At 55.7% G+C, this 26,333-nt stretch overlaps 1 protein-coding gene across 15 annotated transcripts in view; it reads left to right on the forward strand.

Moving 5' to 3' along the window:
- The first annotated feature begins 3,299 nt into the window (after positions 1 to 3,299).
- The window catches only part of GRIN1 (glutamate ionotropic receptor NMDA type subunit 1), a 40,376-nt gene continuing 17,342 nt past the window's right edge, over positions 3,300 to 26,333 (forward strand). For 11 of the 15 annotated variants that reach the window (XR_009275588.1, XR_009275590.1, XR_009275592.1 and 8 more), the window contains exons 1-10: positions 3,300 to 3,581; positions 7,512 to 7,646; positions 16,650 to 16,826; positions 20,971 to 21,033; positions 21,809 to 21,909; positions 22,365 to 22,486; positions 22,866 to 23,040; positions 24,408 to 24,552; positions 24,644 to 24,727; positions 25,896 to 26,031. Coding sequence is in view for 10 of the 15 variants with exons in the window: in XM_058818067.1 (XP_058674050.1) it covers positions 3,324 to 3,581; positions 7,512 to 7,646; positions 16,650 to 16,826; positions 20,971 to 21,033; positions 21,809 to 21,909; positions 22,365 to 22,486; positions 22,866 to 23,040; positions 24,408 to 24,552; positions 24,644 to 24,727; positions 25,896 to 26,031 (1,396 nt within the window). In the remaining 5 variants the exon portion in view is untranslated. The remainder of the gene's footprint in view (positions 3,582 to 7,511; positions 7,647 to 16,649; positions 16,827 to 20,970; positions 21,034 to 21,808; positions 21,910 to 22,364; positions 22,487 to 22,865; positions 23,041 to 24,407; positions 24,553 to 24,643; positions 24,728 to 25,895; positions 26,032 to 26,333) is intronic. The other 4 variants (XR_009275589.1, XR_009275591.1, XM_058818064.1 and 1 more) reach the window with 1 other exon arrangement.

The following is a 26,333-nucleotide window of genomic DNA, read 5'->3' on the forward strand; positions in this document are numbered from 1 at the left end:
AGTATTAGAGACCAAAATTACAGTCCATGTCTCCACTGGATCTGCAGTCCTGTCTGAAGAGCAGGACCAAAAATTCTTGCTTCTGCTTTCATGGCTCTGCTCTGGCTGTCCTAAAATACATTCCAGTTCTGTGCTTATCAAAGAACCCAAGTGATTTGGCATCATTATTTGCTGTCTCACAGATTTTATCACCAATGATTGCTTCCAGAGCAAAGGCAGGAATACTGAAGTGGCAACTGCATTGCAAATCCTTTCATCCCTGTAGGAACACCCACATCCCATGGCAGCTCTTCTGTACCAGGCCTGGAGCCTTGCCATGGGCACTCTGCGTGCGCTTTGCTCCATTTTACACCTCAGATTAACCTTGCAGCTGGACACAGGAGCCATTTCCACAGCCTGGGTTGCAGCTACTCCTCTCAACTCCATTTCTGCTTTCTCAAAAGAAGAATGGTCTGGTAGCTCCACAAGGAGTGGCACAAATTGCATATTCCTAATACTTTATTTTGTCTTCTATGAAATTCCCCATTGCCTTTTCTACCACCGGGACTGATGCCTTACCCCGAGGCAGGTGAAGTTTCCAGCTGGGTTCAGCACTGCTCCTCTGAGGTCTCCAGGTTTTACAGTGAGTCACTCTGGCCATGGGAGGAATTTCAGCACCCACTGGTGAGGGGACACCTCACCCACAGCCCTCCCATGCTCCTGTCCAACCCCTGCATCCAGGAGATGCCACATGAAGAGCAGCATCACACTGCAGTAATTGCTAACAGCCAACCCAGGTCAGTTCCTGCCCTCAGCCATGGCCAAGGAGGAGGCCACGAGGTGCCAGGAGCAGTGACAGGGAAAGGAGAGAGCAGCCCTGGCTGCCAGGAGCAGTTGGTGGAGGTGGCTCCTACCTGGGAAAGCCCTACACACTCCTCTGCCTTCAGAGCATCAAAGAGCCCAAGGACACAGCAAGGGGGAGACTCATGTGGTGACAACATCTGTGCTGGCTGTGCCTGGCTGGGGGCATTGTCACCCGGGCTGCTCCTGTTGCCAGCACAGCCATGGGGGCAGGACCTGAGAGGGAAGCAGGCTTTTCTCAGGTCTCCACAACTGTGCCAGAAACAAGAGTCTCTGGAGACAAAAAATGAATGGAGGCACAGAGAGAAGAGCCTGCCAGCATGGTAGGCTCCATCCTAAGCATGGCCATCCCACACTCCTGGGCAGCACAAGGACTCAATAGCTGCACTCCTTTTCCCTGCAGGGAACTCCAGGTAATGAGAGGGAAAGAGCTCTTGCACTCTGAATAACGTTTCAGAGCCTGCCTTTTTCCTTTGTATTCTCTGCCAAGCCACCTGCTGTGGCCAGGTCTTGACTTTGTTATTCTACTGCCATCACACCCACCAGCATCCAGGTCTGTACAGCGCACTCCAGAACAGTTTCTTCCCACACAACCCACTGCAGGTGCACCTGGTAGCAGAGGAAGGAATGAAGTCAGCTCTGTGCACACTGAGAGTAGGGATGTGACCCTCTTTGGCTTTCACCCTCTGTCCCTTCAAGACAAACCCACACCATGTGAATCCAGCCAGGCCCTCAGCTCCATGCGTGGAGGAGTGTCAGTGACATGGGGACACTGAAAAGGGTTAAGCTTTCCTGGAAGTCTGTTCCAGGAGCACAGCAGGGTTGGTGTGGAGCTCCATGCCAAGCACTGCAAGAGTTAAGGCGAGGTGGGGCCATTTTCCTTCTCTCAGGGAGCGCATCACGACCTCCATGGCTTTCATTGCCTCCACAGGCCATGGTCTTCAGCTTCCTGAGAGGGTCTCATGGCTGGAAGAGGCTGCAGAGCCCCGAGCCCGGCACACTGAGCCCTGCAGCGTTACACAACGGCCATTTTGCTCCTGCAGCTCCTTCCGAGTGCATGTGGGCAATGTGGGACACAGGCAAAATGGTTTCCATGGCAACTCACACTTCAGAAATGCCAGTGAGAAAATTTGCGTTGGGGGAAAATATTCTGCTTCAACTCACGTTGCAAAGGAAGGACAGAGGTGGGCTGCAGCAGCACCCCAGAAATGGTGGTGTAAAAATATCCCTGGTGGTTTTGGTTGTGCAGTGCTCGGTCTATTCCCTGCCCGGGCCGGCTGTGCCATTTGCCCCATGCAGTGACAAAGCAACACCCTCTCACTACCTGAAACATGTTGTTTTTTTCCAAAAAAGCTGAAGTGGCAGATCTGGGGAGCAATGTGCTGTTCTGGCCACCTCACCCCTGTGGCCCTGGAATGGGACAGACACAGTCCAGGAGTGAAACTCAGTCTCTTTCTGCCATGGAGCTGGACTGCCCTCCAGATGTTGGCCACTGGCTGTTGTGCCTCCATTTCCTTAAGGGAGGCTAATGGTAGCCCAACAACAGGTAGATGATGAGAACCCCAAGAAATCTCCTCAGCAGAGAAATCTTAAGGTTATATCCCAGAGTAATTTGGTGAATTTAATGGAGGGAAATGGCTGGTTGCCCTGTGAGCTAATGTCTGGAAGAGTGGTGGCTCTGTCTGGAGGGACAGAGTGAAGCCAAGGAACCAGGCTGAGCGTCAGCTGAACATCTATGCCCAGGAGCTGTGCTGGTCAAGGGAGGGTTCCCCAGCACTGGAGTGCACACAGACCATGACAGAGTCCATGTCACACAGAGCTGTGCCCAGGCAGAGCTGCGGAAGCGTGCTATTCAGAGGTGCTGCATAACTGGCAATATTGGTGTGGAGAACAAACCCACGGACCGTGTCTTACCCCCAGTCCCTGGTTTGCCGAATGCCCGGTGCGTCCCTGCCTCCCGAGGCACCGGGGATGCCTTGATCCCAAAAGGGCACTGCAGGTGAAAAGGGCGGAGCGGGACCCCGGAGCTCAGCCCCGCACCCCCTGCACAAGCGACTCTCGCAGGAGCTGCGGGACGTACCCGCACCCCGCACCCGCACGGGGCCAGCGGGACCCGCGCCCTGCCAGCGGTGCCACCGACCCCGCAGCGACCCCGCACACCGCGCTGGAGGGGAGGGAAGGGGAGGGGAGGGGGGCTCTGCCGCAGCGCCCGGGGCGGGCGGGGGTCCCGGGGGCGGGCCGGGGCGGGCGCTGCGGCAGCGCGGGGCGGGCGGGGCGGGGCGCAGAGGCGGCGGCGGCGGCGGCGCGGGCGCTTCAGCACCGGGGAGAGCGCCCGGCAGCGCCCGCAGCGCCCGCAGCGCCCGCGCCGGGCACGGCCCGGGGGCCGAGCCCGATGGGGCCGCGTTGAGCCGGGCGGGCGGCCCGCGGGGCGGGCGGGCGGGCAGGGGGCGCGGGGGGCCCGGCGGGCTCCGGGCCGCCCGTGGATGAGCACCATGCGGCTGCTGCTGCTCGCCCTCCTCTTCTCCTCGTCCTTCGCCCGCGCCGGCTGCGACCCGAAGATCGTCAATATCGGCGCGGTGCTGAGCACCAAGAAGCACGAGCAGATCTTCCGCGAGGCGGTGAACCAGGCCAACAAGCGGCACGGCACCTGGAAGCTCCAGCTCAACGCCACCTCCGTCACCCACAAGCCCAACGCCATCCAGATGGCCCTGTCCGTCTGCGAGGACCTCATCTCCAGCCAGGTACCCCGGGACGGCGACCCCCTCCCCGCCCCGGCCCCGGCGGGACCCAAGCCGCCACCCCCGCGGCCACCCTGCCCCGGCCCCGCCGTGCCCCCGGGGCCGAGTCGAGCCGTGCCGAGCCGTGCGGGGTCTGCCCGGGCCCGGGGCGCGCTGCCCGCATTGCAGCCTTTATGTAAGCGCGGCCGGCTGAGCGCTCCCCGCACCCCCGGGCACACTCGGGCTCCCCCACACAGCCCGGGCACACTCGGGCACCCACAGACACCCTGGGGCACACCCTGGCACCCACACACAGCTCGGGCACACACGGGCACCCACATACACCCTGGGGCACACCCGGGCACCCACAGACACCCTGGGACACACGTGGGCACCGGCACAGCACATACAGGCTTGCACACACTGCCCAGGGCACGCAGGGCCACCTGCAGTGCCCACCTGGGTCACACATGGGCTCACACACCCAGCTCAGAGCATGCACAAACTCACACACACCCCCCCCAGGGTGCACATTGGCATCACACGCCCCCGGGCACACACAAGCTCACACCAGCACTCTGGGGCACACAGGGGCACCCCCACAGCCCTGGGGCACATGCAGGCACACACACACACCCCTCAGGGCACACAGGGATCACACACGCACTCTGGGGTGCACACAAGCACCCACACGCACACCAGGGCACACATGGGCTCACACACGAACCCCAAGCAGGCACAGACTCACACATGAAGCCTGAGCACATATAAACCGACACAGAGACAGCCCTTGAGCACACACAGGCTCACACCCAGGGCACACACAGGATCACACATAGCCCCTGGGCACACACAGACTCATACATGGAGCTCAGGCACACATAGACTCACACATGAAGCCTGAGCACATATAAACGAGCACAGACACAGCCCTTGAGCACGCACAGGTTTGCACATGAAGCTCAGGCTCACACAGGCTCACACACACACCCAGAGCACACACAGATTCACACACACACCCAGGGCACACACAGACTGGTACATCCAGGGCACACACAGGTTCACACATGAAGCTCAGGCTCACACAGACTCACACACAAAGCCCAGGCATGCACAGATTCACACATACCAGGGCACACACAGGCTCACACACGCAGCCCCTGGGCACACACAGGCTCACACACACGCACACACCCTTGGGCACACACAGGCTCACACACACAGGCTCACACTCTGGGTACACACAGCTCCCCATGCCCTGAGTTGTGCACATACATGCCCACCCAAAGCTGTGCTTGCACACAGCAATGTGGACACACACCTACACCACACATGGGCACCACGGGCACACACAGAGCCAGGTGTGAGCACACACGGGCACCCCCAAACTGGGGGGACATATGGGCACAGGGAACACCCTGTGTGCCCACAGATTGTGCCCTCACACACATGTGGGAATGCCCACGGGCTGCACTGCATGTGCACATATTCCATACACACACAGATTCCATGCACACACACAGATTCCATGCACACACATTCCATGCACACACATTCCATGCACACACATACGCACACACCATGTGCACACACACACCATGTGCACACACACATTCCACCCACACACATTCCATGTGCACACACACCATGTGCACACACACACCATGTGCACACACACATTCCACGCACACACATTCCATGTGCACACACACCATGTGCACACACACATTCCACGTGCACACATTCCATGTACACACACACACACACACACACACTCTATGTGCACATACACGCCATGTGCACACTGCACTGCTGTGCAAACATGGGCTCACACACAACACGTCTGCACTTGTGCCAGCATGCACAGCTGCTGTGACACACGGACACATACATCTGCGTGAGGGACCTGGCACACCCACTGCCACACGCACACCCGGGACATGGGCACACACGGCTGGGGGTGCAGACACACAGGCATGGCACGCACAGACACACGGACACACAGACCCAGGGCGCACACGCACATGCACACAGACTCCGTGTGTGCTGTGTGTGGCTGTGCACAGAGCACAGAACGCTCCTCGCTCCTGTGCCTCGGGTGACTCTCAGCGCACCCTTGGGTGCAGCCCGAGCCCCCGGTGCCGGCGGGTGCAGCCCTGGCCCGGCCTGTCCAGCTCCCCTGCCCTGGGTGCAGAGCCCGGCGAACCCCCAGGCCGTCAGTCGGGGCCATCGGGGGACGGGCGGGTACAGACACCCCCTCCAACGCCCCCCGCAGCCGCGGAAGGTCCGCGTGGGCCCGCGCAGATGGCACCGCGCCCCCGGACCGCACGAACGGAGCCTGAGCCGCCCAGGGCGCGGGGAAACGCGTGTGGCACACACGGCCGGCAGGGCAGGGGCTGCCAGCGCGGGGCAGAGCTGGCCCTTTGCGGCTCAGCCTCCGCCGTGGCGGTGCAGGGTGGCCGGGACAGCCCTGGGGAGGTGGCCGGGCCGGCAGCGCGGGCTCTCGCCGCTGTCCCCTGGCACGGGGGAGGCCGAGGCTCCATTCAGCGCTGCCGGCCGATGGATGCCCGTGGCCGTGTCCCCTCCCCGCCTTGTCCCCGCGCAGCGTGGGGACGGGCACAGCCGTGCGGGGGCAGTGCGGCCGGGGCTGCCGGGGGCGCTGGGCTCGGGGTGCCCGCTCTGTCCGACAGCCGGGGCTGTCCCGGCCGCTGTGCCCCGCTCGGTCCCCGCTCAGTCCCCGCTCGCTGGCGCCGTGCCCGAGCGGGGGCTGCGGGGCGCAGGAGGGGCTGGCAGCCCGCGCACCCAAAATGGCTCCTGCCGGTGCTGCGGTGCGCCACGGCACAAACCGAGCCCCGCACGGCCCCGCCGCTGCCCCGAGCCCGCTCCTGCCCCAGCGCCCTGCTGGGTGCGGGTCCTCACCCCCTGTGTCACACCGGGCACCTCTGCCCAGGGCATCCCCTCCTCCTGCATCCCCAGGAGCTCCCCAACCTTTTCTCTAGCAATTTCTCCCTACTCCCATCCAGGGTCTCCGGCTGGCCCAGCTCCCTCTGCACACTCAATTTTCTCCCTCCCAATGCCAAGCAGCATGCTCCCTCTTCCCGCAGACCCCCGGGGCCCTTCCTCAGGCAGGCTCCATCCTCCTCTCCTGTCCTGCCAATCTGTCCCTCCAGCCCGGGCGCTGGGCACATCCTGGGGCTTGGGCAGATGCTTGGAGAAGGAAGAGTTATTTCCTCCAGGCATCAAAGCCCTTGCACTGATTCGCCCTTGCTGGAGATCTGTCACCAGCTGGGGACAGTCCTTGTGCTGCGAAAGGGCATTGGTGTAATAAAGGATCCCCAGGGAGTACCCAGCTCCCTCCTCTCCCTTTGACACATAGTAGGATCCTGCTGGAGACCAAAATCCCAGCCCTGCTCTAACAGCAGAATTTTGCCGAGATCCTCCTCTCGCATTTTGGTATAGCCCAGCTCCCGGCTCCTGCCCCCGCCCTCCGGGCTCTGCCATTCCCTGTGCCCAGGGCCAGATGGCAGATTCTCTCCAGGGCTCCGTGCTCCCGCTCCCGCCACAGTCCCAGCTGACCACTTTGTTCCTAATGGTCCTCAGAGGGGAATTACGACCGAGTATTAAATGTGTGGTTAAAGAAATCGCATTACACAGTGTGACTGGAAGGGAGATGCTTCCCTTTAATCCGTGGCAGTTATTAGTTTAGCGAGCGGAGCGCCTGGGCACGGCATTCCATGAGGACGGAACCCTGAGCAGAGCCATCCCCCCCAGCCGTGGCACAGCACCCCTGCTCCCGGCACAGCCCTTTCTTCCCCATTCCGAGCCATTGCAGTGCCATTGTCATGTTAACGTGGGGCTGTTTAGCATTGCAGAAAAGAAAAGGGGAAAAAATCACGCTCGATGGCCGTGGCGCTCCCGTGAAATAATGTTTGTGTCGTGTATCCTGTCCTACAGGTCTATGCAATATTAGTTAGTCACCCTCCTGCTCCCAACGATCACCTAACACCAACACCTGTATCATACACAGCTGGCTTCTACAGGATCCCTGTCATTGGTCTGACAACACGCATGTCTATATACTCTGATAAGGTAACTGATGCATGCTTCTGGTACCTCATACGTGTGCTGTGAATCAGGAGTGCCCGCCAGGAGGGCTCATGGTGTCTGCACTCTCTGTGTCTGTCTGTCCACCCTCTCCAGCCCAGCCTGCAGACCCCTCTCTTCCTCTCTCTCTCCCCCTGCATTCCAGGGTTCATCATTTTTTTGCAGCTGCCAGTGCTGACCTACATAGCCCGGGATGATTTCTGCAGCGCTGCTGTGCCAGGCTGCCGGGCTCGCTGCTCTCCAGCCAGGGCAGAGGCACAGGCTGGCTCCTGCCCTGGCTCTGCTGCCAGCCAGGGGCTCTGGGGGGGCCTGGGAGGGGCAGAGGGTCCTGTCAGAGCCTGCACATTGGGCAGGATCTCTCTGGGGCTGGGAGGTTGTTTGGTTGCATTCACTTCTCTGGGTTTGTGGGATACTGGTAGGGGAGATAACAGAATATCCTGAGGCTTCACATGGCATTCAATCTGGTCAGCACTCAAGACAGAGGCTCAGATTCCAGTGTCTCAGCTGTCCCTGTGGGAACTCAGAGACTTCCAGGCTGGATGAGGTCCTGGGCAATGAGGTGGTGCCCTCACCCTCAGCTCACAGCCCGTTTGGCAAACACCTAAAGCCTTAGGAAAGGCAAAGGATGAGCTGAGCAGAGCCAGGCCTTCCAAATGCCATTGCAGGATTTCATCCAGCACACGAGCTCAGTGGGTGAGATCAAGCTTGCTTCGAAGCACGAATCAGCCTTTGCTTGGAAAATGTGAATATTCACAAATGTAAATGTTCAGTGCAAAAATAGTCACTCCACCTACGTGGTAAATAAAGTCAAATTTCAGGAGGAGGAGCAGCAGCTCCCAGAGAGGCACCAGCAGCACTGCTTGGCTGGAGCAGCAGCAGATTTTGGCATCTCCCAGCAGGGAAGCCATGGCAGGGTGGTCAGCAAGCCAGGATGGTGATGGTGGCTGGCAGGGCTGGGGCTCTGCACACCCTGCCAGGGTCCCACCAGGCGTGGGTAGATGGATAGGGATGGCAGAAGGGCTGGCAGAGCAGGCAGGAAGCGTTCAGGGGGGATTTGCTTCTTGCTACTCCGGAGAGGAGATAGGTCTGACAGGAATGTCACTGGGAGGGTCCTTGTCACAGGGCCCACCATGGCAGCAAGAGGGGACCCTGCACTTCCTCTGTGCTCCATCTCTGCAGGGCTGTGCCCAGTAAAGCAGCCCTGCCCACCTGTGCTGGCCTGGAGTGCTCACCCCCCGGGCTGACCCTGTCCTCTCCTTCTGCCACTCCTGTCCTTTTTAAAACCCATTTTCTGCAGAGCAGCCCCACAACCCCCACCTGGCTCCCTTCAGGGCTGGGGGAGACACCCACAGTGGTGACCCAGTGCTGGCAGGGAGATGCTCTCCAGGGAATATCTGGGGTGTTGAGCAGGTTCAGGGGTGCAGCTGCCTGGCAGAGGCTGGGCAGGGAGCCCAGGCTGCCCACCCCACACCCTCAGGGAGCTCTTGCCTGGCTGGCATCGTGCTCAGCTCCTGCCCACCAAGGCTTGGAGCTCTCTGAAGAACAGGAGCTGCAGGCAGGCACTGGGGAGAGGAACAAAGGATGTTTGGACTGTGGAGGGGACAGCAAAGGTGGGAGTGGAGTGGGGGACAGAGGGATGTAGAGCTGTGGGACAGGACAGTGGAAGGTTCTGCACACACCATGCAGGACAGGCTGGCTCGTGACACAGGGATATTCAGCTGTTCCCTTTTTGGTTTCCAGTGATCAGCTTGCTTTCTTTTTTGTTTTAATTCAGGAAATTATATCTTTCAGCTTAGTTTCTATGGAAACAAGCTTGTAGGATCACTTTTTATGTATGCCCCTAATTGGTTTTGGAGGCATCAGACAATTTTAGCTGAATTTCACAAGGGGCTGAAGTTGGGTTAATTTTGGTCCTCTCAAGGCTACCAAGGGAGGAAAGGTGTGGGCCTCAGCTTGGACAGGTTTGCCCAGAACCTTTTGCTGCTCTCAGAGCATCTCCAGTCAGCACAGTGGTCCATGAGCTGTACCAGTCTTTCAGCAAGGATACCCAAGGGAAGTGAGTTTTACTGCTCCAGTATCCAACCATTTGTTCTAGAAATAATACTGCAGATATCAGGCAGAGCACTCTGGCTTGGTCTCCTTGTACATCTTATGAAATCATGAGCTGTTCCTCCACTGAGGCCCTCTGAGCACCCAGCACAGCCCTGCCTGCTGGGGAGGGGTCTCTGGGATCCATCACCTCTGAGAGAGGCCAGCAGGGAGCTGGGGGAGAGAGGCATTCTCAAGGTAAAGGCAGCAGAGTGGTTCCCATCACTGTGGTGTGCATGGCTATGGAGAGCCCTCCAGGGAGATCTCATGGGCTGAGCATTGCAAAAATCCCCTTCTGACTTTCCCTCAGTGCTCCCGTCCCCCACAGGCCACTGGGGGTGTTTCTCTCTGCTCTGCATCTCAGCTGGAACAAATCTGCCACTGACATGCTGGCACCATGAAAAGGGAGAGCTGACAGCGAGTGTGAGAGCAGAGCTGGGGCTGCACAGCTCAGGAAGGTCTGTGCTCTTCAACACCACCACCTGGGACTGTGGGGCTGGAGGGACACCCTGGCTGCTGAGCCCCTCACCATCCCACAGCAGATTATTGCAGCAGAGGAACAGGGAGATAAATTAATAAATCAATAAAATTTAAAAATCAATAAATGCATAAATTAACAGATTAATAAATTAACATATTAATAAATTAATAATTCAATAAATTAATAAGTTACTATACCTGCTCTGCTGCTGGAGGAATTGGAAAATGCAGTTTAGACATGCTGCAATTGAACAGCTTCTTCAGTTCCAGCACCTTGCCCTGGTTGGTTAAGTGAGGTCTGTCTGTCTCTCCAGTCAGGGGATAGATTTCCCTCTGGTTTGTGCTCTCAGTGGAACCGTTCCAGGCCCTCACAGGGCTTGTTCACTGAAAGGGTTTTCTGCTTTATTACTGCCTCACTGCAGCCCATGCTCAGCAGAAGCCCTATTAGGGCTGGGAAGGTGCAGGTGGGGACAAAAGTGGCTTTTGTTGACAAGGTCAGGGTCAGTGCTCCTTCACTGGCACCCACAGGTGATGAGTCGAGAGGCTGCTTGGTGCAGCACAGAGATGTTTGTCCTGGGAGTGGGCAGGACAGCCCTCAGCAGGGCAGGAAACCATTCAGGAGGGCAGGAGAGCCCTCAGCTGGGCAGGAGAGCCCTCGGCAGGGCAGGAGAGCCCTCAGCTGGGCAGCACAGCCCTCAGCTGGGCAGGAGAGCCCTCAGCTGGGCAGGAGAGCCCTCAGCAGGGCAGCACAGCCCTCAGCAGGGCAGGAGAGCCCTCAGCTGGGCAGGAGAGCCCTCAGCTGGGCAGCACAGCCCTCAGCAGGGCAGGAGAGCCCTCAGCAGGGCAGGAGATCCCTCGGCAGGGCAGGAGAGCCCTCAGCAGGGCAGGAGAGCCCTCGGCAGGGCAGGACAGCCCTCAGCAGGGCAGGAGAGCCCTCGGCAGGGCAGGAGAGCCCTCAGCAGGGCAGGGAATCCCTCAGCTGGGCAGGAGAGCCCTCAGCAGGGCAGCTGGGAATGTATGAGAGCAGGCCAGGGAGGTGGAGGCCAGGCCTGATGGAGCCCCCACAGGGCAGCAGATCCCCACAGGCTCAGATTACAGCTGGGAGCAGGACAGAGCAGCCCCACAGCCCCACAGTGGCCCTGCCCATCCCTTCCTCCATGCACTGCAGGGAAAGGCAAAGAGTCACTTCAGTCTGAGCTCTGCCCCCAAACCCCTCCCTGCACTTGTCTGAGCTATCTCAGAGCTATCTCAGCTCCTTCCCACCTCCTCAGCTGTCATGTGGGACAGTGGGCAGGCTCCCTCCATGGAAGCACTGGCCAACACTTCTTTCTCATGCCCAGCTGGTGAATTTTACCAAATTTTCAGGAGCTCTGCAGATTGGGATCTCTGAAAGCTCTGAAATTCCTCAGGCAGCTCAGCTGGGAGTGCATTGCTAGCAGGGGAGCTGACCCCACTGCCACAGGTAATGAAGCAAAGGGACATTGCTCCCTTCAGCCTGCAGGAAAAATCCCTTCCCCAGCCCTGGGCTGAGCCCCTGGGCAGGCAGGAGTGCAGGAGGTCACAGACCCTTCATTCATGGCACTCTGCACAGCCCTGATGGGACACACAGGCCCAGCCTGCTGGCCCCAGCCATGCCCTTTGCTCTGTGGGTAAATCCCCATGCCAAGGCACCCCCAGTGCTCTCCCCCAGCTCAGAGCCAGGCTGTGCACAGGACTGTAGCACCCAGGCACCTTCCCTGCAGAGGGATGCACTCCTGTGCTTCCTGCTGGTGCAGGCTCACAGCTGTGCAGGCACAGTCTGTGCTTTCATACACACACACACACACACACACACATACACACATGATCATCTGCTCAAACAGCTCCTCTTTGTATGGGCTTGCATCAGATATTTGCAGCTTTCAAGTCCTGACCCCACACAGAATCATCACAGAATCCCAGACTGGTTTGGGTTGGAAGGGACATTAAAGCCCACCCAGTGCCACCCCTGCCATGGCAGGGACACCTCCCACTGCCCCAGGCTGCTCCCAGCCCTGTCCAGCCTGGCCTTGGGCACTGCCAGGGATCTAGGGGCAGCCACAGCTGCTCTGGGCACTGTGCCAGGGCCTGCCCACCTTCCCAGGAAATATCCCCAGCATCCTAACCCTGCTCCTTCTGGTGCTTTTTGGCTCCAGCCCCTGGGTTCCTGCTGAGCTTGGGCACTGGATTTCAGCCCAGCCTACGTCTGCTGCCCCTTTGCAGAGCTGGAATGAAGTGGGGAGCACAGGGCTGAGCTCTGAGCTGTGGGTGAGCTGCAGTGGGTTTGGGGTTGCTGTGAGCCATTGCCATGGTCCCATGCAGCCCTGGCTGGCACCAGGCACACTCAGAGCAGAGCAAGGGGTGAGGATCCTACAAAGCACCCCACAAGGCCAGTGTGGGTTCGTAGTGAGGAGCAGTTTTTGCTGTGTGCCTGATCTGAGGGCAGGGAGGGAGGGGTGACAGCCCTGGGTTCAAGGGCTGGAGCAGCACCAAGGGCACAGCTGGTGCAGCTGAGTGAACCCACCAGCTGGGCTGGCTGTCTCACAGAGGCTCTGCTAAAAACCACAGGTCTTTTTTTACAGTTATTTGCCAAAAAAATGGGCTAATTAGGGTGCATAAATCACTGCCCCCATCCTCTGCAGTGCAGCCTGTGTGCCGGTGCCCAGCTGAGCTCTGTGCTGAGTTTCAGGGGGTGTGACAGGGACCTGGGGGATGTCACTGTGTGTGCTGGGGTGGGGGTATCAAATCACACCAAGCTGGATCCTCACCTGCCTCTGCACAGCACAGCCTGCCCGTGTGAACCTCCGGGGGACTCTGGTCTTTTTTCTGCCAATCTTTGGCCCTTGCAAAGATGCTCAGGAGTCCCAGGTGCTTCAAAAGCTGTGCCAGACCATGAGTGCTCATCCTGAGATCTCAGCTCAGCACTTGACATTAATTTTTCTTCATTATCCCTCTTGAAAACCACAGTTCACTGATCCAGGAGCTGAGATACCACCAGTCTGTCCATGACCCTTTTGACACCACCTCAGAAAGCAAATTTGTCTGGACTGTTAGACCAAGTTGCCCCCCAACAACCTTGCAGTGTTTTTTTTCCTCTGAACCCAATGATATGTATTTACAATACTTAAGAAAGCCATGATTGGTTAAACACCATTTTTGCAAGCTGGTTGGGAAGCTAGAAAGTAATTTGATGCAATATATGGAAATTTCAAAGATTTTTTTCAATTGAAAAAGGTATTGAAAGAATTTTTATAGATGTTTAACCTTTGTTTCTCTGATTTCTTTTTTTAATATTAGCTTTTCTGTTATTTTTTCATCTCTTTTCTCTCTTCTGATTTTTTTCCCATTTCCAGTTTCACTTTCCCTGGATTTCCTTAAAGCAATTAAAAATGCTTGTGGTTTGACGCTGGTGTAATCCTAGTGCTTCTATGAAAACACTTTTCTTTTGGGATCTACTGGAAGATGTGACTAGGAATAGAGCAAAGCAGACTCTAACTTAGGAATAAAGAAGAGAAAACTTTTTTAACTTACAACTATATGTAAAAGGAAAGACGCAGAAAGAACGAAAACTTTCTAAAAACATTCTTTTTCTTTTAACTAAATTTTTAATACCTCTATCTTTTATATCACTAACTTTCAGTCTATCACTACCTTTTAGATAATTAATTCTCAGTTCATCAAGGAGTGAGGAGTCTTTCTTGTGCCATAAACTTCCTCTGGAAACAGAGTTGAGACCTCTTGTGTTTCCAGTCACACGTGGCACCGCTTGGAGATCATTTGCCATTGTGACATCTTCTTTCTATGCTCAGTGCTCTCACTACTGAGCATGGACCAGAGCTGCTTTTGGGGTTTTCTTTTTAAGGGTTCTTTGTCTAGTTTTTAAAAGAGCACAGTCTCTCTCTCTTGGGACACTTCTTTTCTCTAAATTTCACTTCTTGGAGCTGAGGGGTCTCAAGAACAGAGATCTTCTCTTGTACTGAAGATCGAGGGCACCAACTACTTTCTTCACTCATCATCTTTGTTTACACACTCTTTCACATAACAACACTGAACTCTCTTGACTCTGAGCTATTGCGTCTTTTTAAATGCAGTGTCTGTGTCACAGGAAAAAACCAGTTCTGTCTATGGTTATACAAGAAAAGTCTAGCCAAAGGCCACTCTATCACTTCTTTCTACTTAAGATTCTTCTTCACTTCCTCGTGGCCTATTTCTTTTTATCTCAACTCTATTTCTCTTCTCATTCAGCTGCAGGAGGATTAGCATTTGTAAGGTTTCTATCATCTAAGAAAAGGGTTAAAAATCTCAGGCTCTGCCTGTCCAGAACTCTTACGCTGTCTCGCTGGGCACCTTCTTGCCACACTTTCTCTTTTTGTCTTTCTCAACTGGCCATGATATTAAATTTTTAAGGTGGCACAGGCACAGGCTGGCTCTCTTTCCCTTTCTCCTGGGGGGGGCTGCTTGATGTTTCTTGGTGCTCTTTTGTCTTCAGGGCCTTGGCTTACCTTACCTGGCCGCATGGCTTCCCCTCCCCACCCAGCCAGCAGCACCTGGGCAGGGGAGGTTTGAACTTCTCACTGACTGGAACTAAGAGAAAGTTCTCCTGGGAGTTTTCTGCTTTTAACTTCTTGTGTTCTCAGAGGCATATCTATGTCTTCAGTGGCTACACCAGGTGCTAATATTCAAATCTGAGCACTTATTGGTTTGACTACAGCATCTCAAAAAAAACTCACTTCCTCTCAAACCACGACACCTGTGTTTCTCTGATTTCTTTTTTTTTAATATTGGCTTTTCTGATATTTTTTCATCTCTTTTCTCTCTTATGATTTTTTTTCCCGTTTCCAGTTTCACTTTCCCTGGATTTCCTTAAAGCAATTAAAAATGCTCTGGGGTTGAAAATTAAAAATGCTTAGACCCAGGTGGTGTGCCCCTGGCCCAGGCTGTGCAGCTGGACCTGGACATTCCTGGGCATCTCTGCTGACTGCAAAGAGCTCTTGCACACTGTGTTAGTGTTAGTGAGGACACCATGGTTGCCTTTCCATTGTTTGTCCCTATGGGGCTTTTTCCCAATCCCATGGGTTTGTGGGGTGAGCTGCTCTTCCTGTAACTCCAATGTTTGAATCTCCTACTCTGAGAGTCATGTTAGGGCTCTCCTGGTTTTTCTCTCCTCTGGTTAAACTTCCACCCTTCTCCTTCTAGAAGGAGGTGTCTGAGGTTCAGGAAATGTTCCCAGTGCTGTGGTGGCTCTGCTGCTGCCCCATTCCCCTGCGCTGAGCTGGGGCAGGAGCAGGGACCTGCTGAGCCTGTGCAGGGAGCCCTGAGCACAGCAGGGAGTTTGCATCCTTTTCTACACATTTCATGGTCTGGTCTGACATTATCACTTCGTGGAGTGTGAGGAAGAGGATTTATCTGGTGTGTCTGCTCCTCCTGTGTGTGTCCATGGGGGACAGGATGACTTTTCCTTCCCAGTGTGTATTACTTTGGCCCATTTGGGACATTTCTGACGCATTCTGGGTCAGGTCTCTGGATGAGCAGGTCTGGACAGGCCCTGTTTGGTTCAGACAACCATCTCAGCCTTAGAGAAAGAAATATTATGGTGCTTTATTTTTGTCCTCTCCAGTTCTGGCTCCTGCCTCCCTCCAGCACGTAGCTGGGCTGTCAAGCAGGGTCCATGCTGAGCATGAGCATTTTCACTTCCTTATATTTGACTCTAGGGCTTTTTGGACAAGCTGCATTTGTTTGAAAGCTCTCTGTCAGCTCCAGCTTTTGGTCTGATTGCTCCCCTAAGAGCAGTGTACTTAATTAGGCTGGAATTACTATTGCACAATCAGCCAACCATAACGATGTCTTTAACCCAAGCAGAGAGGTTTGCTGGGGCACGGGTCCAGAGCTGCCTCCTCTGCCTGCTGCTGCAGAACAGGCTGACCTAGAAACAGCCAGGGAGCATGTTATAAAACTGCCTTTCTGAACTTCTGCCATGGCACATGACGGGCACACAGCTGCCTGTGCCTGCCTCTTGCCTTCTGAAGGGAATTCTTCTGCTTTTTGATGTCCATTGTCTGGTAATCATTTAAAAGGTCAAGAGGCAAGGCTATATTTGCACTGAACACTGCTGGTCATTCATGGCTCCATAGGCTTTTCTTCTCTGTGCATTTATGGAGCACAAAGCAGAAACCCCTGTTTGCCATGCTCTGGTTTAACACAGAGAGGTGCAAAGTCACATGCAGGGTTTGCTTCCCAGCCAGAAGGAAGGATGCAGGTCCCAGAGGTTAGGTCAAGGTGTGCATCCCAGAATGGATCCCTGTCCCTGTCCCTGTCCCTGTCCCTGTCCCCGTCCCTGTCCCTGTCCCTGCAGACGGGCTGGCAGCCCCACAGTCTGTGTTGAGCTCTTGTTCTCCCTTGCAGAGCATCCACCTGTCCTTTTTGCGCACGGTCCCACCCTACTCTCACCAGGCCAACGTCTGGTTTGAGATGATGAGAGTCTTCAACTGGAACCACGTCATCCTGATAGTCAGCGACGACCACGAGGGTCGTGCTGCACAGAAGAAGCTGGAGACCCTCTTGGAGGAGAAAGAGTCCAAGGTCAGTTCCTGAACATTGTCTTGTAGCTTTGTTTAAGCAACAACAACGAAACTAGAAGTCTTGGGCTGTTGTATGTATGTAGATTTCTGTATGTAAAACACCTTTTCTTTCCATTGTAACATGGCTAACATGCTTAAAGCATCAACAGTGTCTGACTAGTACCTGACAGAACTTTGTACTTTATTCATTTCACTTGCTTTGCCATGGTCAAAATCTCCTACATGTAAATCGACTACAAAATGAAGGGAAGGATAACCTGGAGCTCCGCAAATGCCTTGCCCGAGTTTCCCACCCAAGGAGAGGACCAGTCTCTCAGAGTAGGGAAGCACCTGCCCCACTGCAGCCACCCCGGGGCCAGGCAGAGCCAGCAGTGCCCAACCCACCCCACAGAGCAGCTTCTCAATTGGCCATGGGGCTGAGCTCGGTGCCTGGCAGGGGCTCTGAGCCCTGGGCAGCGCTGTGGGCCCTTCCCATCTCATCGCAGCACACCCAAACGCTGCTTTCCTGACACCCCATGCATGGCAGGGCCGCTGTGGGACCTCGTTCTGCTCTCAGGGCCAGGGGAGCAGGGAGGGAGGCAGCCAGGGGGACAGAGCACAGACCCACGGCCTGCAGGGAAAGGACTGAACAATTGCTCAAGGCCAGCACGGAAGAAGAGCACAGGAAGCTGTGCCTGCAATCTGGAAGGCAAGGAAACGCCTCCTGTCCTCTGCGGGGAGTCCCAGCACGTCCTCTCTCCTCTATAGGGTGAGGTCCTCTTCGGATGGGCAGAGCCTGACTTCATCCAGTCTCCAGCAGCATCAAGGCAGGCACCCATTTGAGGATGTTCCCTCCCAGGCAGGGACCCCAGTCTGCTCTTTGCAGCCCCACCTGCAGCTGCTAGACCTTTGGCAGTCTCTCAGCTGTTGAGATGTGGCCATGGATGCTTCTTGTGGTTGGAGTTGGTGGCTGAGCTGAGAGATGGGACCCTGAGACTGCTCTTCATCACCTCCCTAGAGGAACAACTGCTGCAGGGGTGCAGGCTGGCACAAGCCACACTGACCAACAGGCTCCTGATTATGGCAGTGATTTTCAAGAAGTTTCATCCTTGCTGCATTCCAGGCTGTCTCAAGGCACTGATGTTCCACCAGCCACAGAGGGATCCTCCTGCCTCCAAGGGCAGCTTCCCACTGGGTGACAGCAGGACAGTATTCTTCTCCAAAGCCTCTTCCCAGCACAAAGCCCTTCATGCAGGGAGAGCCATTGTCAGTCTCTCTCCCTCCTCTTGCATCTTTTGAATTCCCCTTTCTGTTTTCCTCTAGTTCCTCTGCATCCCATTCTGCTGTTCCCTCTCATGCCTCCACTCCCACCTGCCCCATGTGGTGCTCCAGGCATGGGGTGCATTTCCTCTTCAGCCTGCCCACCCTGCAGGAAAGTCTTGGAGACCTTGGAAGACGGGGAGAGAGGGTCTGTCCTCAGACCTTCCCCATTTTGCACTGCAGCTACCATGTCTTGGTGTCCCTTGGCAGCCTGAGAGCCATTCTCCAGCCTGGGGCATCTGCTCTGTCCCAGCAGGTCACCTTGTCTTCTCTTTGGGGTGTGCCACTGCATCTTGTTGCTTTTTCCTTTGACAAAGGTCAGGCAGACTGGTCTTGCAGGTGGCAGATAGCCTGTTGGGGCTTTCCTGTCTTCCTCCACCTCTTCTCTCCAGTCTCTCTTCTGATCACAGCTGTGCTGGCTCTTTCCATGCCATGAAGTTGCACCATGGGCCCCTCCCCAGCCTCTCCAAGGCCAGCCTGGGCCCTGGGGAGGGACCAGGCAGGAGACCTGATCTCGACCTCTTCAAGGCTTAGATCACAGCCCCTGAGGACATGGAGGACCTGCTCAGGGTCAGAGACTCACCTGCCATCTGGGCTCTTGGTTTGGGGCATGGCTTTGCCCCCAGGGTCTGTGCCAGCCCCGTGTGCCATCCTGGCACCACTGTGTGGGTCTGCAGCTCCAGCAACACCCTGAGCCCAGCACCCAGGCCGTGCTGGCCAGCCCTGGAGTGCCCCATGGGCTGTCTGCAGGAGCCCTCAGCCTGGAGCTGCTCCACCCAGCACAGCTCTGCTCATCCATGGGGCTCGGAAGGGAGTGCTGGGGCACTGGAACCTGAGCTTGGGGTCAGAGGTGGCAGCTCCCTGCTTTGCTGCCTGCCTTTCTCTGGGACAATGGCCTGCATGAAAGTGGCAAATTTTTGAGTGATTGCAGGAGCACATGGTGGAAAGGGAACTTCTGATTTGTCAGTCCCTGTGTGAAACATGAAGAGTGGAGAAGCGCCAAAAGACCACATGGAAAAATGGGAAAAAGAGGATTACTAGTGTAGTTCTGGAAACAGGGCTAGTGACAGGGAGAGGTGACCAGGGGCCAGCCTTGTTGTTCTGAAGATTCTGCTGACCAGCCTGGTCCAAGGTGCCAGCACATCCCAGGAATTCCTGGTTGATGGCTGCAGCATGGATGACCAAGTTTTTGGCTACATTGACAGTGCCTGGGGAGAAGTGACAAGCGTTGCCTGATTGGAGAACATTCCTGCTGTCCTGCTGCATCTCTGGCCTCCTTGTAGCAGTCATTACTCCAGGGCTCACTGCAGGCCCAGCAGAAGCCACTGCAGAAATCCTCGCTGTGGGAGTCATCAGAAATGAAGGCAGACCTGGGCTCCAAGCAGATTTTGCCTCTTCATACACTTTTCCTTGCCAGGACCCGACTTCTTTAAGCAATGAGAAACCCATCAGGCTGCGTCCAAGGGGAAGAAAGGAAAGGTCACACAGCTGCATGGAAAGAAGACCTGGCAAGAAGTCCTGCCAAAGACTGGCCTGAATAATCAGGAAAAGGCAAGCTAATGAGTTTGGAAAGCAAGATGAAGAGCAATCTGTCTGTCTGAGGAGCAGCCTGGGAGCATGGACCCCCACTCCTGGCCGGGATCCATTGCCATCAGTTTCTGGAGAAATGGAGATGAGAGTAGAGCTGTGTCCCACACCCCCCGTACACAGATCAGGGATGCTCAGCTGGGGCGGGGTCAAGGAGAAGATGTCCCCCTGTGTCCCACCAAAAGCTGCCAAGCCCTCTCCTGCAGGCCCCATCAGGTTGCTGTGCCTGGCCTGGCCCCAGGGGCTGCTCCCGGGACGTGCTGGGGCTCTGTGCAGGGTCAGGGCTCTGAGCAGAGGCTCTGGGCCCTCAGCACAATGCCTGCCAAGAGGAAACCTCCAGCAGCGGCTGCCCTGCCCTGGGCTGCTCTGGGGCCAGGCAGCACCAGCAGCTGAGGCACAGAGCAGGACGGGAGCAGGATCTCTGCTCCAGCCCCATCTCTCTGGGGTCAGTGCAGGCCCTGAGCCCCCCTGGCATGCTCCAGGCAGCAGCATGGAGACCACCAAGCATTGAGCCCCCTAGCCACGCTTAGGGCCAGCCTGGTCTCAGGTAGCTGCACCTCCCAGGGCCACCCGTGTGCTGCAGAGCCATGAGGTGCCCTGGGCCCTCCCCAGGCACCAGGTAAAAGCTGCAATGCCATCCCATGTTCACCATCGCTTCATATCGCCACGCTTTGAGCCAACACGGCACCTAGAGAACTTTATCTTTCTCTTTTGGATGTCAACAGAGCTCAGGAAGCTGCTCCCTCCTTTCAGGGGGTGAGAGGTTCAGCTGAGACCGCTCACTTTGTGTGGACTCTCTGAGGGTGGACAGGACTGTAATGCTGCTAGTGATGCTAGTAATGCTGATACTCTGAACTGTAACAGTTTGCCTTTATCCAGCACTTTCCGTACACAACATTTTGTCCTTTACTTCCACAGTAATTCCATGGAAACCCCACCACTTAGGCCCTTAGATTCTTTCTGAGCTTAAGATAAAACTTCCTTGCTGAAGAATCCCCCAGTCCCTCAAGGGAAAATGCAACTGCATCGCACCAGCTGTGCCACTCAGGCTCTGCTCTCAGATTGCTCCGTGACCTCCCGTCAGAGCTGAGGCACAATCTCTCCTGATAGTGGTTTTTGCGAGCTCCAGCGTTATAGAGACCCTTTAGCAAACAGTGGAGGAGGAGGTGGATGTTGGATTGCTTTACTACACGTCATTTTCAACTGTTTATAATATTCTTCTGTGTCTACATATTTTCTCTGTGCACATTATTCATCAGAGTAAAAAAAGGAACTATGAAAACCTCGACCAACTTTCCTATGACAACAAGCGAGGACCCAAGGTATATATGCATGGAAATGCACGCCGCCCACCAACCTAACTAGCAAATGAAAAATAGCCACAGCCAACAGAAAAATTAAAAAAAAAAAAAGAAAAAAAAAAAGAGAGAAAGAGAAAAAAAGAAAAGAAAAGAAAGAAAAAAAAATATCCATGACTATGTTTCTTGGTAGCACGTTTTTATGTTGAGATTGTTTGGTTTGGACTTGAGAATGGAAACTTAGCCAGCTGACCCTGGAAGGATTTCTTTTTGAAACATGCATGTGAACCAGTAATTAACTTGCAAGTTCTTTTTTTTTTGAAAAGTTGAACCAACCCCCTTTCCTCCCCAAAGGAAACAGTTCCTTGGTGTAAGTTGCTCACTTTGATTCCCAAAGGTTAACCCTGTGCAATATGTTTTTTTTTCATTTCCCATGTTTTTGAAAAACAACACTCGTTTGAGTTTTCAATTGCATTTCAAAGCCTTTTTCTCTTTCCTGTACAATGCACGCCTCTTTTTGGGTCTTGATTGACTTCAGTTTGCATGCACAGTGCAAAAAAAAAAAAAAAAAAAACACCGAAAAGCCAAAACCTTAAAAGAGAAAGGAAGGAAGGAAGGAAGGAAGGAAAGAAAGAAAAGAAAGAAAGGAAAGAAAAAGAAAAAAATAACTTTAACCAATCTTATTTAGCGGACTTTTGTGCAGTTTAATGAATTCTCTTGACCCTTTTCTAGATAGCATGGCTCTCACCACCAGTCTCGGGGCTCACTCACTAACCAGCTTTGCTCACACTCATCACAGGCTGAGAAAGTGCTTCAGTTTGACCCTGGGACCAAAAATGTGACAGCGCTGCTGCTGGAGGCGAAGGAGCTGGAGGCCAGGGTCATCATCCTCTCTGCCAGGTGAGGCCGTGCTGCCCCTCCCTGCTCCATTTCCTCTCCCCCAGGGCTGGGGTCAGTGGATCTGGGGTTTGACCGCCTTGCGAGGAGCCTGAGAGAGCCCGCACAGCCAGCCCCTGTCCCGGGCAGCCGGGGGTGCTGGGGGTGCTGCTGCCGGGCAGGGACAGTCCCAGCGTGCCTGGCTGTGCTGCAGGAGCAGCCCTGGGCACTGATGGCGTGTGCTGGTCCGGCTGGAAGGAGGGCAGGAGGGCAGCCCGATGGCCCCGGCCTGCAGCACCACGGGCAGATGTGCAGGCGCTCAGGAGCGCTGGGAGCTGTGGGACCAGGCGAGGCTGAGAGCGAGGGTCCCACTGCACCGAGGGTTTAACCATTGCCCAGCAGTCAGAGTCCCCCGGGGTGGCACCGCCGCAGCCCCGGCTCAGCGGGAGCCCCATGGCCGTTCCCTTGTGTCATTGCAGCGAGGATGACGCGGCCACGGTGTACAGATCAGCAGCCATGCTCAACATGACGGGCTCGGGCTACGTGTGGCTGGTGGGGGAGCGGGAGATCTCGGGCAATGCCCTGCGCTACGCCCCGGACGGTAGGCACCCCCCGAATATCACAGACCCACCCGGGGCTGCGAGCCCGAGGCAGAGGGGATCAGCGGCGCTGCCCTCCCCGGGCCCCGCGGGCTGGCCCCGCTTGGAGAGCCCCGCACTCAGCTCTCCGTCCCTCCGCCCCCGTGGGGACCCGGCCTTGGCCACCTTGGGGCTGCCGCGCCCCAGCTCCGTGTCACTGTGGCTTGGCAAGCTGCCTGTCACCCGGGAAGGCTTGGGCAGGGCCCTGGGGTTGGAGCTGGGGGTGCCAGGTGCCAGCCTGCAGCCGTGTGCTCGCTGTGCCCAGAGCTGGGCACGGCAGTGGTGCTGGAGCAGCCAGGGCTCCCAGGAATGCTGACCTGACCCCCAACTCTGCCGCGGCAGGAGTGATCGGCCTGCAGCTCATCAACGGCAAGAACGAGTCTGCCCACATCAGTGACGCTGTCGCCGTGGTGGCCCAGGCCGTGCACGACTTGTTCGAGAAGGAGAATATCACAGACCCACCACGGGGCTGCGTGGGCAACACCAACATCTGGAAGACAGGCCCCCTTTTTAAGAGGTATTGGGGAAAGGGTCCTGCTGGAGGGAGCAGAGGACCTGGTGGGGGAGAGCTGGAAAAGGTGGGAGCATGTGGAAAAGGTGCAGGAGGACATGGTGGCTTTGTCCAGGGCCAACTAAAGCTTTTGGGCATGTGGCACAGGGCTGCCTGGACTGTCCTGCATGATTTGGATGTGAGGGCTACACATCTCCTAGAAACCTCTCCCAAGACACAGGCTCAGGCAATGGCACCCAGTTTTTCCAGGCTGTTTAGGCATCATCCTGGTGCCTGGCACCAATTCAGTCCATGTCAACCCATGCTACCCTGGGCAATGCCTGGACAGCTGGGATGTGTGGGCAGGGAATGACTCCAGGAGGACAAGATTGGGCACTGTGGCCTCCTCCAGTGTGAAGCTTGATTCCATGGGTGGATATGGGAGAGAGGGGGGTTCTGCCCAGTCAAGGTAGGGGGATATTTCAGTCCCATTTTACCTCAGTGCTGCTGACACGTTTCCTGCTGAGCATTCCAAGGGCTGTGCATGGGTCCAGTGCTGCACGCAGGGCTTGGTGGCAGGAGCTGTCCAGGCATGGGACAGGCTGTCCTTGGCTGTAGCAAACCCTGGTGCTGTGGATGTGGAGGCTGGAGTGTCACAGTGTCACAGATGGGAGCTTGTGCCTGTGGGGTGCTGCTGCCAGGGCAGGGGGATCTGCAGGTCCTGCATGAGCTTCCAGACCCCAATCCCTGTATCACTGCAGCTGCTGGGGCACAGGGCTGGGCCTTGGTGCAGCAGCCACTCCCTACAGACTGGGTTCTGTGGAGCATGAGACCTGCAAGGCCTGGAGATGTTTTAGAGGCATTTCTGGCATCCCCTGCAGTGACAGTCTTTGGCATGAGTGAGTCAAAGCTGTTCTTCACAAGTGGCTCAGACAATCCTTGTGTGTCTCTGCTGTCACCTTCCCAGGGTTTGGGGGCTGGTTCTCTCCTTGGTGGTGTTTGTGTGTGCCTGGGCCACTGGCCAGGCTGGGATGGGCAGATGCCAGGCACAGCACCAAAGCTGTAGCAATGGGCACATCTCCCAAGGAACCCCAGAGGAAAGTCCTTGGGTGCCGTGGGATGGATCATTCCAAAGGGAGGTGGGACTGATCTGGTGGAAAACAAGGGCAATGGCAGCAGATATGGCAGAGAACATTTGGGAAACTGATTCCATCCAGCAGGAGGGGATGGCCACAGGTCTATGAACAGACCATAGGTAGCCTTGGCCAGACTTGTACAGGGTAGTGAGCTCATGGCAGGGAACTGAGAGGAAGCATTTGCCTTTCTATGCCTTGTGAGGCACCTCAGGAGCACGGCAGGTGTTCCAGGTTGTCCAGCTGTGTTTCTCTCCCTAGGGTGTTGATGTCCTCCAAGTACTCAGAGGGTGTCACCGGCCGGGTGGAGTTCAACGAGGACGGGGACAGGAAATTTGCCAACTACAGCATCATGAACCTGCAGAACCGAAAACTGGTCCAGGTTGGGATTTACAACGGCAGCAATGTACGTGCAGGCTGGCCTGGGCGGGGAGGGCTGGCACTGGAGTGTTCTCCTCGGCCTCATGTCCATGTGCTTCCTCTGGGATCCATCTCAGGTCCTGACCAACGACAGGAAGATCATCTGGCCTGGAGGGGAAACTGAGAAACCTCAAGGCTATCAGATGTCAACCAAGCTGAAGGTAAGAGCAAATGGCATTAGGGGCAGAGCTTCTCTGCTCTCTGTGTGCTGGGCAGTGACTTCATCTGCCTCCCACCTCACGTCTGCTCTGCAGCTGGCAGCTGCATTTGCAAGGCCATCAGGAGAGGATATAGGAGAGAAATCTGGAGCATGTTCAAAGCACAACTTTCAGCTGGAGTCAATCTAGATAGCGCAGCAGGCATCCTTGGGTTTGGAAAGAGACAGGTGGGAAGTGCATATGAGAGAAAACTGAATGGAAAGGTGGAGGAGCAAGGTGCTCACTATTTCTCATGGGAGCCAGAGGACACCTGTCACAGATTTGTGAGAAATGCAAGGATGGGCTCCTTTGGCTCCTTTGGCCAAGGCATGGTTCAGCTCTGTTAGACAATGCAGAGGCCAGGTGGAAACAGATCCAAAAGCAGATTAAACCTTCTTGTGAAGGGTGGGCAGATTGGTGGCTGCAAGGCTGATCTCAGGAAATCCCTGAGGAGCTGATGGCCAGAAGCTGGAGGTAACACTGGCAGAGGGTCCCACCAGTCTTGCTTTGCTTCTCATGCTCTTCCTCTAAGTGTCACTCAGCAGCCCCTTCAGTGACTGGATCCCATTTTTGTGACTGGACCCTGGCCAGGCTGATCTTCCCACTTTGACCATTCATTTGTTGTTCTGTTCATTCGTCCAGCAAGGGAAATCCCATTCCCACTGGCAGCGTTGTTCCCACAGAGGTGCTATGGGAACATTGTGATTGCTGCTTTTCTCAAAGGTCCAGGGCAGGACTGAAACACCTGCATGAACTTGGGGCAGTGCCTGGAGCCCCTTTCCAGGCACTAGTCCTGGCTGTGTCTGCCATCAGTCTCCTGTTAGGGAAAGAGATTTTGGGACTCAGCTGAAAGGGCCACATGAAGGAGGACACTCCTCACCTTGGGTGAAGGGAAAGCAAATATTCTTGGTGTTCTTCTTGGCAATGCTGTGTTTACAGTTGTATTTCATGATCTTAAAGGTCTTTTCCAGCCTAGAGGATTCTCTGATTCCACATGCCAGAGCTGCTGGGCTGAGATGGCAGCTGGGGAGGGCACCACAACTCGTGTGGGGAGGGCAGCCCAGCTCCTAGCATGGGAATGTAGCTCTGGAGGGAAACACAGACCAGAGGGTGTTTGTGCTTCACCTCACAGATTGTGACCATCCACCAAGAGCCCTTTGTGTATGTGAAGCCCACTCAGGCAGATGGGACATGCAGGGAGGAATTCACCATCAATGGAGATCCTGTCAAAAAGGTTTTCTGCACTGGACCCAATGAGACCATCCCAGGTAACTCAGTCTGCTGGGGACTGCCATTCCAGGAAGGGGTCCCAGGGAGGGTGCTCAGTCACCCAGGAGGCCCAGAGGATGAGGCACAGAGAGGTGACAGCACAGCTGGCCCCCAGACACCCCCTTGTCCCCATCAGCTCAGCCTCTCAGCAGTGCTGTGCAGGAGTTGGGCCCTGGGATCCAGGGGTTTGAGCCCAGCAGACTCTTTCCCACTGTCTCTCTTCTGGATGGGCTCCAGGGCAGCTTTGAGGGATTGCATCCCAAATTTCTGTCTCCTGGCCTGTTCCAATTCTCTCTGCCTT

This window comes from Ammospiza caudacuta, chromosome 21 (genome assembly GCF_027887145.1).
Source record: "Ammospiza caudacuta isolate bAmmCau1 chromosome 21, bAmmCau1.pri, whole genome shotgun sequence".
NCBI classification, from domain to species: domain Eukaryota; kingdom Metazoa; phylum Chordata; class Aves; order Passeriformes; family Passerellidae; genus Ammospiza; species Ammospiza caudacuta.